We start from the raw sequence: 14,606 nt of genomic DNA, 5'->3' as shown, positions 1-14,606 counted from the left end.
AGGAGCTGCAGGAAAGGCAGCAGGAGCACAGACCTCTGCTACAGCCCCTGTATCACCGCCTGCCCTCCTCCCCAAGTTCCATATCCTCCTCACCCAGATGCCCAAGAACGCGAGGGGGAGGCTCCGGGCACCCAGCCACTCCACCCCAGAGAATTGCCCAAGCAATTGCCAAGAAGGCTGGCATTCAATAAGTTTTGAACTGTAGTGTGGCCTTGTTCTTCCCTTCTCCCCGCATCCACCACCCCACCCGGTGCATCCCTCCTCACCTACCCCTCCTGGGCTACCTTGTGAGTTTCCCCCCCTACTTGTGTGATGAATTAATAAAGAATCCATGATTTTGAAACAATAATGACTTTATTGCCTCTGAAAATGGTGATCGAAGTGGGGAGGGTGGTTGGCTTACAGAGAAGTAGAGTCAACCAAGGGGGCGGGTTTTCATGAAGGAGAAACAAACAGAACTGTCACACCATAGCCTTGCCACTCATGAAACTGGTTTTCAAAGCTTCTCTGATGCGCAGCACATCCAGCTGTGCTCTTCTAATCGCCCTGGTTTCTGGCTGTGCGTAATTGGCCGCCAGGCAATTTGCCTCAACCTCCTACCCCGCCTTAAATGTCTCCCCCTTACTCTCACAGATATTGTGGAGCACAAAGTTAGCAGCAATAACAATTGGAATATTGGTTTCGCTGACTTTTCCTTTCACTTTTTAACCATGGTCCTTGTATGATTCTTACAGAGAGTAAGAGATGGGGAGAAGAGAGGTAAAGAAAGTGGGAGAAAGGGACAGAGGGGGGAAAAGGAGTGAGGAAACACCTGCAGCTTCTTGTATAGCACTAGGGGCTCAGAGTGAAACTTCCCCAGGAGTGGAGGGCTCTCAATCCAGCCCCTGCTGAATCCTTGGTCTAGGACTTGCTATAACAATGTCCAGCTCTCTGAGACCTAGTCAGGAAACACAATTCTTTCTGCAGCCCCTGAGATTGGAGACTGGGATTCCTGCCCCCCACTGCAGGCTTTAGATCCTGCTCTGCTCGCCTGCTTTTGCAGGTTCTGCACATACTGCAGATAGCTTCAGGATAATGCGTGAGGTGTTTACAAGGCTCACAACTGCAGCGGTGATCTGAGCAGGCTCCATGCTTGCAGTGCTATGGTGTCTGCGCAGGCAATCCAGGAAAAAGGGCGCGAAATGATTGGCTGCCGTTGCTTTCGTGGAGGGAGGGAAGAGTGACTGACGACATGTACCCAGAACCACCCGCGACAATGTTTTTGCCCCATCAGGCAATGGGAGCTCAACCCAGAATTTCAATGGGCAGCGGAGACTGCTGGAACTGTGGGATAGCTACCCATAGTGCACCATCCGAAACGCGATGCTAGCCATGGTACTGTGGACGCACTCCTCTGACTTAATGCGCTTAGTTGGGACACACACAATCGACACAATATAAAGTCACTTCCAAAAATTGACTTCTATAAAATTGACCTAATTTCGTCGTGTAGACATACCCCTACATTCCCTCCATGAAGAAATGAGACAGCTGGGAATGGACAAGATACTTGATTTAGTGAAATCCCAGTTCTTTTGGCCATGTATGGCTAAGCATGTGGGAAAGCATTGAAAGACTTGTTTTAGATGTCTACAGAGGATGACATTGCCAAAGAAATCTGCCCCTTTGGTTAACATCACCAGCAGTGAACGCCTAGATCTTTTATGCATGGACTGTTTAAGTGTGGAAAGTGATAAGAACAATGAAACATACTTGTGGTAATGGATTATTTCACCTGATACATGCAGGCTTTCCCCACCAGGCACCAGAAATCCATTACTATTGCCAAGGTATGGGGGGGATGTTCTTTGTACACTATAGATTGCCTTGTAAAATTCATTCAGATCAAGGAACAGACTTCAAGAGTAGGCTTACTAAAGAGCTATTGCAAATGGCGGTTGCCAAGAAATTCAGAACCACACCATAACATCGCCAAGGAGAACCTCAGCTGGAGAGATTTAACAGAACACCATTAAACATGTTTGGGCACATTAAGTCCTAATCAAAAACCCAAATGGAGTAAGCATGTCAGCTTTCTGGTGCATGCCTACAACTGTACAAAAAATGAGTCTACAGGATATTGTCTGTTACTTAATATTTGGAAGAGAAGCCAGACTTCTGGTTGATTTGTGCTTCAGGATGTCAGCTGATGGAGTTTACTCTTAGACATGTCTTCAGTATGTCAATTGAATAAGAGCCTTTGAAGGAGGCCTATAAAACAGCGACAGATGCCATAAGAAAATGCAGAGAATATAACAAGGCCTGCTATGATTCCCAAATAAGAGATCATGTCCTGCAACCAGGGAATCAGATATGAATAAGGAATTTTGGACTCCCAGGAAAACATAAAATTGCAGATTGGTGGAAGGCTGACACCTCTTTCATTGTACAAAAGTTACCAGACCTACCTGTTTATAAAGTTTGGTCTGAGGATGGGAGAGAATCATCAAGACTCTGCACAGGAACCATCTGTTACCAGTTAGACAACTTAACCCAAGCAGTAACCCTGTACCAAAAGCATATGTCAGAAGAATTCTTGTCACTAGGAGAAGAAATAAAGACAAGAGAGCGTTATTGCATCGTCCCCTCATATAGTGTATTCAGCTACAGCTGAAGAATCAGTTGTTTCATATACTGATAGTGGATATAGTTTTCCATGTGGGGAAATGGCTTATGAGCACATCAGCCTGATGATGTTTGTAAGGGACAAGTCTTATGATGAAACTAAAGCCCCAGTTTCAACAAAATCTCCATATCTGATTGGTCTAAACCTGATACCACTTTGGATTAGTTAAATTCTTTGACAGAACCATTCTTTCCACCACAAAATCCAGAAGATATGGCTATGGTTACAAAGAAAGAGTCCCACTGAGGGAGAAGTTGCAGACCCATACATGGAACCTGAGGTAGGGAATGCATGACCTACTGCTGCTGAAAATCCAACTGTATACAGACACTCTGAATGAAAGGCGAAACCCATTGTAAAGTTAACCTAGGATTCTGCTAATGTCTCCTCCAATGCTTCATAAGTGGGTATCAGGAGTGTACTGTCCAGTATTGGAAAGACCTCTGTATCGTCCTTGGGTTTTAGTAGGACATTGCGTTTGTCTGTATTTATGTGTTTTATTATTTATTATTTTAAATGTTTTTAATGAAATTCTTGATGGGGACATCATATTTTCTGATGTAAGGGAGGGTGTACTGTCTTTTGAGGGGTTGCTCCTGAAATACCACACTCAGCCTGCAAGGTGAACTACAGCAGTAATGGTGGCAGAGGCCAAGTACTCTGTTTCCCAGATTGCCTAGGGTCCAGGGTAGAAACAGAACCTAGTTGTCAAAACTACTTGGAGCAATCATGAGCCAGGACTCAGAATAAAGGATCTGACTTTACTTTAAGTGTGCTGTGTTTGGAGTGTAGAGGAAAAGGAGCTATTCAGCTGGGGAGGACCCTTCTACCCTCCACATTCCTATCCAAGGGGAGACTTTGAGCTCTTATGGAATTTCTGGGACATTGAACAGTGTCATTGCAGGAGAGACCAGAAACGCAGGAGACTGGGGAGAGTCACAGTGAGGCTACCAAGAGCCAGCCAAACTGAACTTTTGTATCCAGAGGGTCACGAGGATGATCCAACCATCCTGGGTGTGGATACTTATAACAATCTTGTTTATTTAGTTTGATATTGGGTTTTAAGCTGTCTACTGATTTCAGTGCTGTACCACCCATCACAGACTGCACCAAAGTCACTATTTGCCTAGGCACATGTTGGGAGGGAGCAGTATGGTACATATTAGCTGTAAATATTGTGGGGGAGGGGAGGCGTTAAATTTATTTATTATTAATTTTGTCTTTTATTATCGCAATCTGTTTTTTCCATTGTCTCCTATCCTGAATTTCCAGTACCTAATAAAGCCCCTGTTACTGTTTTATCATTCTGGGAGTTGATAGGTTTTTCTGGTGCTCTAACACTCCTGTGTATGAGATTGGGTGATGAATATTTTACCAGGGGCAGGCCTTCTATGTTCTCAGCACTAGAAGGAGCTTCCTTGGGTGGAGGCACCAGGCACCTTGATAGGTGAACCCAGAACCCATACCCCTGAGGAGAAAAGGGAGAATGCTGCAGCCATGCCTCTAGATTGAGTTACATATATGTGCATTTGCTGTAGATGCATCCAGAAGATCTATCAAACTATCAATTCAAAGGAAGACATTTGAATCTGTATTCAATGCCGATTACTGACAGAATTTGGTATATGTATGCAGTTATATTGGTAAGAAATAGCCACATGATCTAAGGAGGTGTGTAAAGATTGGTTTATTCCTGAATGTTTATAATAAGATATAAACTTGTATAAAATGTGTTCCCACAATACTGTATAATTGACTCACATCAAAAATACTCTCTGAATACACAATAATGTCAGAAGCTTAGTATAGTAAAATCTCACTTTTCTGAACTGAAGGGGGAACCTGGAATTTATTAGATAAACACGGACTCAACTAAGGAGAATGTTTCCATGCAAAAGATGAAAATAAAATAAAAACACATACAATTAGAACTGAGAGCAAGGGGATCTGTTGTACATCAATTTTGTACAGCAAACAAGTTACAGGGATAGAAAATATATTTTTTCTGACAAAGGCCTATGTATTTAATAATGCTTCATATGATAAAACAAATCCTTTCTTCTTGCCTGTACCCATTTATCTGACATTCATTACTTAGTAAAACTTAACAAATTGACCAACATGCAAACAAAATAGCAAAATATACCAGAATTCCACTGAATGCACAGTCTGAATACACAGCAAATTGTATAGGTCAAAGGTATTTGTTGGTTCTTTTAAGAACCTTATAGTATTGTATTTAAATTGTCTTTGTTAGGGAAATGTAGTTTTGAAACAGTTTTTTTGCTTGCCAAATCAAATTATTATAAATTGTCCTATCTTTTCTTTCAAAGTAACATTTCTCATCCTTTAGGTTGTGATTCATGAAGAAGCTTTACCAGCAGTTTCTGGGCAGGGGTATACATGCCATGAACCTGCTCCCTGTCCATTTCTAATCTTCCATTATAGTGGATTTGCTCAGCCATTTTCAGCTGGGTTGCTGTCAATGGCCAACCCATAAAATATTGAACTGAGTCCTGACCTGTTGCCTATGAAATATTATAGGAACTGATTTAGAATTTAATTTAAAATTAATTTAAAATACTATGGCAATTGTCTCAAAGGATTCTGAGGTAAATCTGAGGAGGACCAATAGTGAGTGGCTATTCTCTGTTGAGAATTTCCTAATGTAACAAGTTAATTCAGAATATTTATGAGCACTGAATTGGGAAATAAGTATTAGAGGATACATTATTATTGTTGTTAATATTATACTGTTTTTTAAAAATCATTCTTATTGCACATAAAAACGTGCATTACTCATATGACAAGATAAACCATTTTCTTGCCATTTATTTTTTTGGTCTTTAGCCCTAAGTGTCGATGGCTATACCTCTCAGCTTGCCCATACAGTACGCTATTTAAGAGATCTGGATCACTTGCTGATGGTGTCCTACAGGTGATAAAATACCATATCCTTCTGATCTTATGAACTAGAAAAGTAATCACCTCTGCTTCATCAGATGGTTCTTCATATACAGGTTGTTTCATATCCTCATAGGCAGACATAATCACAGCTTGAAATAAATTGATCAAGACACAGATCATCACCAGCATAAAAGAGGCTAGGAAAAGACCACCCAGCAACCGGTTGGATGTAAAAGCAGTGTCCTTAAAAGCTGAAACACAATAAGAGAAGACAGTCTGAGCTGAATGAATCATATTATTATAATTCCATTCATGTTGGCCAAACACTAGGTAGCCGAAAGCCATGTATACAAAAAAGTACACTGCCACCACAAGTGCCATAGAACAGATTCCAGGAAGAGCTGCCAAGATGGATCTTTGTGCTAGGCGCACGTCATAAAAGAACCTAGAATACCTGAGAGTTTTCAAAACTATGAGAAATGCCAAAAAGCCCATTGTTATCCTCAAGGTCTGATCTACATGAGAAACTGTATGGAAAGGAATGAAATCATTTGGATTAAGTAAGTAAAACTTTACTATATCAGCCCCGATCTTAAATTTGATGACTTGCAGAAAAACAAAAAAGAAAAACACTGACTTTAGACCAAAATTGATTAAGTTGGAAACATTTTTAATATACTTTGTCCTTTCTTGGCGTATGATGTGAATTTCATCCATGATATAAATGAAGAGAAAAGCAAGAACAGTTACAAACACAAAAATTTGTGTTCTGCTTTGCTGCTGGAAAATTGGGAGCGTGAAAGAATGTACTGACAAGCTTGTGTTTATGAGCCCAAAATGAGAAACTTCAAATATGACCGAGATGCTGCAAAATAAATGTACATCTGGGTTAAATGTAGTTAGTTCAATAATCACAGCCCATGTCTCTTCATCAAGCCAATTGCTATTTTGTAAAACATCCAGCCTTTTTGTTGAGTTAGGCCGCTGTTCTGCAGGGAAGAAGTAAAAAGTGTATCCCCCTGGTCCATATGTATATAATTCTCCATATGAGTAATACACCCAGTGATTTCTGTTTGACTGGTACGTAAACCCTACATAGTTGCTAGTGTCACTAGTAACGGATCTGTTGGCACCCTTTGTCCAGGACCCAACATAGTCACCTCTCTCTTCAGGGTCACTGCCATATTTATGAAGACAATGGCTTTTACTGATCACAAATTTATTTACAAAGCTGTGAGGATAGAAACATTTTTTTTCAGTACTTTTCGCCCTTACTTGCCTCATCCTTGGCAAACCTAGGATTTTGGACCAGCTGTCAGAAAGAAAAGTTGGTTGGTGGTTATTGTGGACCAAAGGCAAAAAGACATTATTCACCCACAGGTAAATGTGTTCTAGTTTATCCACATTGGAGAGCTTGAGGGAGAATTGTTTATGAATAACTTGATTGTAGTAAAAGCTGTTGGTGTTTTCTGTGGAGTAGGCAATGTTTAATACTAGGGTTAAAAAGACAAAGTGACTGACAATGTCTTTGAGGAAGATGAAAGCTTTGCTTTTAATTTTCTCTCTTTTCCTCATGATTGTGATTTCATCCTCTTCTAAGGGCTGATACTGCTTAGTGCCTCTGAGTCTAATAATTTCATAGTGCCTCTCTCTCATCTCATCTGCATCCATAGTAACTTCATCCAACCTAATCTCAAAGAAATTATCCCTGGTTGACCATGGGATGTTTTCACAGTACTTTGGATAAACTGTACTCAGGGCCGAGAAAACAATGATTTTTAGGGTTTGAAGAAGAAGCACACTCTCAAAAAATGAGGCTATTGATGCTAACAGCCACTCTAATGATGTCTTGTAGCCATAGGACAGACCATATAATACGATGAAAAATGATGACACTCCCGCTACAGCTATGACCAATATCCAGGAGACATAGACACACCACCAACAAAAAGTTACCTGTGGCCTTTTGCGAAAGAGCATGAAGGGGATGTTTAGTGGTTTTCTCTCTTTCTGAATACTGACATCCTTTTCTTCTGCATAATTATTACTGAAATTGGAATTTGGCGGTTGGGTCTGTTGCGCTTTAACCTCTGCTGTTGAAGTATCAGCTGCATTTTGCTCCTCTGCTGCAATTGCATTTGCAGCACCCTCAGAGACTGTGCAATTACTCCATGTTTTTGGTGTTCTTTGTTTTCTTTTCTTACCAAAATATTGCAAGCTATATGAATCATTGGCATTGGAAGGGGTCTCTAGAGAATCGCTACTCACAGGTTGTGTCGAAGCTTCTGCAAGGTACCATTTTTGCAGGCGTTCCTTCCAGTTCCTAAGGTTTCCAGACATGAAGGGTGAACTCTCCTTTGGGTGATTCTGAGCTGCACCACGTGGAGAAGGCTCCTTCTGTGAATACTTAAACAAGGCAGTTATAATCATTTGCACAGGGATGGTAACCAAAGCACTTTCAATTCCTATTATTATTGATATCAAGTATCGTAAGTGTATTGAAACAACTTCTTTATTCTTGTCGGCATTAAAGAACATAATGTTAATAAGCAGGGTACACAATAGTACTGCTAAACAGCAAGACAATCTTTGGAGTCTGTTGAAAGAGCCAGTGACAACCTGAGCAAAAACAGATAACCATATGTGACTATCTACGAGTTCATTGGCAATATTTATAAAAAAATAGTCCATTTTGGCCAAAGGTACTCTTGGGTGTGTAACAACAAATGTCCTTTCTAGTAAGCGATCATCCTTGTCAAGAGCAAGCCATTTCCTGCAAATAAACAGCCAGAACTCTTTAGTGTACATATTTTCAACTTTTACTCTACTTAAGAACCAGTCAGGAGAAGAACCTCCGTTATTGTGCCAGACCCTAAGGGAATAAATGTTTCCTAAATCATTCTTGGTAGTTAGCAGAAAAGTATCAGTGCCTCCTCGAATGAATGATAGATAAGTTGGGTGCCGTAAGTGATGCACATCACTGGTGCCATTTTGGCTTATGAGTTGGAGAAAAACATCTGCTGTGGTTCCAGCTCCCAAGCGACTGCCTGTGTATAAAGTGACCAAGTAGCACACTTTATCAAAGGGGTCATTGTCTGGCAGGACTATAACTTTGTCCCTGCTAACTTTATCAGTCCGGTCTTTTCTCATGGCCCAGAGAGCTAGGAGAAAATAGACTAAAAAAATGAAAAGCACCATTAAGAGGGTCACTGTGTTTTTGTGTATTTTTGCTAAAAGGGATTTTTCCAGATCAACTGGATTAGGGATCACAAATACTTTGGAGGCCAAGAACTTGATATTGTATTTGGAGGAACTGATGCGGCTTGCTGTTCTCTTGGAGTGCTGGTTCACCTTGCAGATGCAATGTACCTGTTGCCAGTTGGTAAGAGGGCCAAGAACGCATGTACCTTCTTTCCACTGACTCTGCACTCCATCTAGGTCTAAGCAGGCAGCATTAAAAAGGGATATGCTCACCAATCTGTTGTTTCTGGATCTTACAATAGATTGTGATTGCAAGATAATGGAAATGTTCCATTTATCTGTCCCACTGACTGGGGCTGTGGCCCTCAGCAGTGACTGTGGGAGACAGATCACATAAGGAGCCTTAATTGCACAATCTATGTTATTTGACTTATTCCCACTTGCAACTGCAGGCTCACTATGAGAAGCAAAAAAAGAAGCTATAGGAGAGGTGTGGGTGACATTAACACCTAAGTATATAAATACCTTGAAAGAAACTTTTAATTTAGTCAAAATCTGGATAAATACATCCTTGGAGTTTCTGTCCACTTCAAAACTAAATCCTCCAGTTGTTTTTGGGAGGGTTTTATCAGGCCCTATTGTCAATTTAAAAGCTGCAGACTTCTTGTCTTTTCTAGCAATAATCACTTCTGCTACTGCAGGCATGATCCCTATTATGTCACCATTCACCCTGGTTCCTGTCATTTTGAACCCAGTGACTGTTGTTACAATATCTGACCTATATGCCAACCAAGGGAAGGGGTTCTCTTCAAACTCATAAAATACAGTGGAAATCACAGCATCTATTGGCAATTCTGAATGATCCCCCTGCTTCAGTGTTGGATAAAAGCAATTCCTGCAGTCTTTTTTGGTGGCGAAAGTATTTGTGACATCCCACTTTTCATCTTTCTTTAAATTAATGTTCCAATTTTTGGCCTCCATTACAGTTTCATTTTCTCCAGGGACTTTGCCTTGTAAGACTATTTCTGATAAAGTCTCCATGACAGAGAAGGTTTGTTTAACTGTGTGCACATTGACATTCCTGAGGTCTAAAAGAGAAGCTTTCAGGACATTGGACAGGCCTGTTAGTATACCAGTGCTCAGAAGCTCTGTTTGTTCAGACCCAAGGCTTTTATCCCTGAACCTTTTTAGTGCTTCACTCACTTCTTTCAGTTTTCGAACAGCTAACTGTTGTGATGCTCTGTTTACTTCAGTGACTTCCTGTGTTAATTCAGAAATACAAGCAACTACTTGATTTACTTCCATTACGTTAGCAGTAGGAATACTCAAAGACTGATTAAGAAGGCTTTCCCTAAATTCAACTTTAGATACCTGGATAGTTGGTGCAGTTTTAATATCATTTAAAATTGAGGCTACCATATAAATCAAATAGCCTACATTTAAATAATCTCCAATTTGAAGCAAAGATGTCATAGGTGCACTTGATCCACTGGTTAAAGCAAGCAGTTCATTAAGCATAATATCTGGCGGTCTACTTTTGGCTGGATCCTGCACTCTTGTGTGTAAAGTTACTTGGGAAAATGCCCCAAGGGAATCATACACTTGAACATAGATTGTCAAAGTATACTTCTTAGATGGTATACCAATGGGGAGAAAAGATGGAGGAGTTTTAGGCTGATAGTCAAAATACACTATTGTCCCCAATGTATTCTCCTCTAAAGAAGTTATTCTACTGCTTTTCAATAAATCTGAGGCTGCTATTACTTTATACGTAAGAGGTAAATTTTTATCTGAAAATCCACTACACTGAACAATGAATTTTGTCAGGAATGCAACACCCCTGGTTGGATTGACGGTACACTTTCCAATCCTAGGTGGAGAATTTACATAAAATGGGTACCTGTAGGTTGATGACCTACCACCCCAAGTGGTTATTTTTAGGAGAAGAGTGTATGACTGGTCTGCAATATTCATAAAAGTCAAAGCATGTATAGACATGTATGCACTAAACTTCCCTGTTGAAGTTTTGGAAGCCCAATCAAAGTTTACTTCAGTGAAACTTCCTGAAAAAAGTGACCAGATATAGACTGGTCGACTAGTCATTCTACAGTTTAGGCATTTTCCAGACAATGTAAATCTATCTGTTGGAATTACAATTTTACCACAATTTTCAATGCATATAACATTCAGAACAGGTGGAGATCCAGGCCGCACGCTTATGGTTTGGTCAGCATAACTCTTTCTGTTATCCTTTTGAATGACCAAACGAAAATGATACATAGTATTTCCTTGAAGGGTTTCTGGCAAAACACTCTGAGTAGGACTAGAAAACTTTATCCATTTCAAATCTATCTGGTCTGGATGACAGGTCCCATTTGTACTCACTGTCATGGTTGCATAATCTGATACATGTTTTGTACAGTACCATGAAAATATGAGCCCCTCTAATCGGTCCAGTGAATCAGGATCAGAGGAAGTAGATCCATCCAAAGTCCAATGATCAGAAAAACCCACTGTCCGGAAGGTGCCTCCAACAATGACTGCCACCAGGTCACTCTTCTCAATCTGAACAAAAACTGTATCTGAGCCTTCCACAACATCCTCAGATGTAATTATTTTAACAGAGAAATTAAACAGATACAAGCCATAATCTAAACTAAAGCTGGGAATTTGTAAAATGAGCATCTGTCTTCTCCAAATGAGGGGTGGATTTAAAGGTTTTGTCCAGTCTGGAATAGTCGTGACATTTTGAACACCATAGATTTTCCAGATTTGTTCAGTACGTACAAGATCTGTGCAGTTTACTTGCAACTTGGCATACAGGATAAGTTGTAACCCTTTTTTAGTACGTATGATGGGGAAAACAAGATCAGGCTTCTGGATTCTCAAATGCTCTATGAAACAAGGTTTTTTCTGACAAGACACCAGTGACTCCATGACCTTTGAAGCATAAGTGTTGACTGTGACTTTTAAAACAGCAGGTGTAAGTCCACTTCTGGTACAATTCACTTTTGCCACAAACCCTGTGTATAGTGCAGGATTAAAAGGTAAAACAGAGCGACGGACAAAGTGGGCTGCATTTCTGACATGATCATCATAAGTATAAGTATTGTTCTGGATGAGGTACTCTTTTCTTGAGCCAAACAACTGCAAGTTGAAGGTCCACTCACACTGCAGCATCGGATGTTGCACAGGAATAAACCACACAATGTGGATCAAACTCCGCAAAAAAGAAGGACCGCTGTTGAAAATGTGGACTTCTATATCTCTGTCCTCTAGAGATCTGAACAGGGCTCCTTTCCGGTTCAGATACAAGTGCATGTTGAACTTGTACCACTGCAACCTCACAAACTCAATAGTGAGCAAGAAGGAAAGGCTCTGCTGCTGGAAGAATATATAATGCGTGTTGAAGCCATCATCAGGGGCACTGGCATTGTTTGCTTGGGTGGTGTAATAAAGTCCATGGTTGCGGCTAAAAATGTAAGTGCCAGTCTTGGTCTTCTGGGCATTGAGGGTGAGGTAGGTGGGAGTTTCACTGTTCACTGTCAGGCCCAGCGTAGCATTGGAGAAACTCAGCTCCCCTGCTAGATCACCAAACCACTCTCCATCAACATGGAAGTAGACGCTGGCTAGTACCATTTCACTAGCCTTCCGGGACATGGAGTCAGCACAGAAGTTGCTCTGCAAAGCATAAGGATTGTAGGAGGCTGACCAGCCCTCCGTGCCCTGCATGTCCAGCAGCCTGTAGGCCAGTGTCCTGGGGCCAAGGGACTGTAGGCTCCAGGAGAGACTGAGGGGCTGGTAAGGAAGGCTAAACAGCTTAGAGTGGGCACTGAGGACATGCAGCAGAGCCGGCTCCACCCTCAGGGTGAGGCTGAGGCTAATCCGAGGCCCCTGCTCCATGCTGACTGAGGCAATGTAGAGACCGCGGCGGGTATAGTGCACGGTCAGAAGGTAGCTGTAGTAGGAGGCACAGACCTGGTGCAATTCAGGTCTTGGGTAGGCAGCAGGTGGGAGCAGCTTGTGGTGCTGGTTGCTGGGAATGAGGAGTGCAGCAGGGCTGCCCCCGCGGCTGCTGAAGCGGTAGTGCCAGCGTGAGCTCTTGAGGCGTGCACACCAGCCCAGCTGCACAGGCTGCCACTCGAGGATGGGGGGTTCAGGTGGCCAAAGCAGGAAGAGCCGCACATCCTGCCCAGACACCTCGATGCTCAGGTTGCGGTGCAGACACGTAGGCACGGCACACGAGGCCGACACACACTGCACCGTGATGCGGCTTGAGACCCAGGGTGGAGCAGGGCCCCCCCGAGCCAGGCCTGGACCCAACACTGCCCTGCCTGACCAGCGAGACATGTCCTGCACCCAGGCCGAGTCCCGGTACCAGCGGCAGCGCGGTGGGGGTGGCAGTTGTGTCTCTCCCTCCTGGACTCTTGACACTGCTCCCAGGGCCCGCGTATAACGCAGCTTGATGGGGCCATCCCACAGGCATGAGGCCCAGACCTCGTTGTCCTGGCGCCGATAGACACGCCCGTGCGGGTCCGAGCAGGTGACTAGCAGTGGTTGGAGCTGGAAGCGTGGGGGGGCCACAGCAGCCAGGCATGGGGGGCCACAGTAGCCCAGGAGCTGCAGGAGGAGGCTGGGGAGCAGCAGTGGAGGCATGCTGGGGTGGTGGTGGGGGGGCCAAGGGGAGATCCCTGGCCCATGAACAGACGTCTCCCAACGGCTCCAACTGCCACCGAGCAGCCGCTGAAGAGCCCGGAATTCCCCGCGCCCCGGCACAGCCAGGAGTCCCCCCCACTGCGCCCCCCCATCTTTTATGTGGCACCCAAATTCCTCCCTTCCCTGATCTGGGGCTAAGGGCCGGGGCCAGTGCTATGACCCCCCAGGGGCTGCTACCCACTCAGCGGAGCCTGAGCTGCCCGTGCCTGGCCCCGCTGTGTCTCCCTGCTGGGGGCAGGCCCGGCCCTGCAGCCCGAGGGGCAGAGAAGGGGCCGGGAACATGGTGCTGCTGAGAGACTTCAAGGTGAGGCGGGTGCAGCCCCCACCCCGCTGTCCGCTCTGGGGCCCACGCGCTGCAGTGAGCTGGGGGCTCTGCGCTCGCCCCCACTGACCCTCAGGCCGGAGGCGGCGCGGGATAACTCTGTATGTGTGTGTGGGGTGGGGGGGTGTGGGGGGGGGGTGTCTGCTTTCTGCAGACACAGAGAGTTTTGTGGTGGTGACTTACCCCTAAGAGTCAGGCTCCTGGGTCCCATCCCCCATTCTGCCCCAGCCTGCCTTTTGCAAGCACTTCACCTTTCCCTGACTCAGGCTCCCTGTCTTAAAGTTGGGGATAACATACAGTACATCTGTCTCACAGGGATGCTAGACACACAAGTGGGGTGAAGTAATATCTTTCAGTGGACCAACTTCTGTTGGTGAAAGAGGCAAGCTGTCTAGCTACATCAGGGGTGGGCAAACTACAGCCCGCCAGCTGGATCCGCCCCGGATCCACCTACACCATCCTGCTTTCTAAAAAGCTTCCTGCCATTGCTAACACAAAAACAGCTCTATCAGTGCTAACAATGGTGGGAGTATTAGTGCAGACAAAGCATAAAGAGGTCTACGTAACAGGATAGATATAATGCTGGCTGCCAAGGGCACCTTTTCTACTCCAGTATTCCAATGCTTGGTACCACCTGTGGAGTTAGCCTCAGAAGCAGTGGAATATTTTTCAGAAACAATGCTAGTGCAGGCAAAGCCCTACTATCAATATATCAATGTATACAGAGTTATACAGCCTACCTACCTCTTTTCCATTCTTTGTTGCTGGTGTTTTTTGGCCATATTTATGTACATA

At 43.6% G+C, this 14,606-nt stretch overlaps 1 protein-coding gene across 1 annotated transcript; it reads right to left on the bottom strand.

Annotated features, from left to right (window-relative positions):
* Nucleotides 1–4,283: 4,283 nt before the first annotated feature.
* PKDREJ (polycystin family receptor for egg jelly) lies at nucleotides 4,284–13,543 on the bottom strand. Its single transcript, XM_038387638.2, has one exon. It carries the CDS (start codon nucleotides 13,427–13,429, stop codon nucleotides 5,465–5,467), a length of 7,965 nt encoding a protein of 2,654 aa, XP_038243566.1. The 5' UTR covers nucleotides 13,430–13,543; the 3' UTR covers nucleotides 4,284–5,464.
* Nucleotides 13,544–14,606: the final 1,063 nt, after the last annotated feature.

Source organism: Dermochelys coriacea, chromosome 1 (assembly GCF_009764565.3).
Source record: "Dermochelys coriacea isolate rDerCor1 chromosome 1, rDerCor1.pri.v4, whole genome shotgun sequence".
Lineage (NCBI taxonomy): Eukaryota > Metazoa > Chordata > Testudines > Dermochelyidae > Dermochelys > Dermochelys coriacea.
Note: the sequence above shows the minus strand (reverse complement) of the source record. Positions and strands in the feature narration are given on the sequence as shown.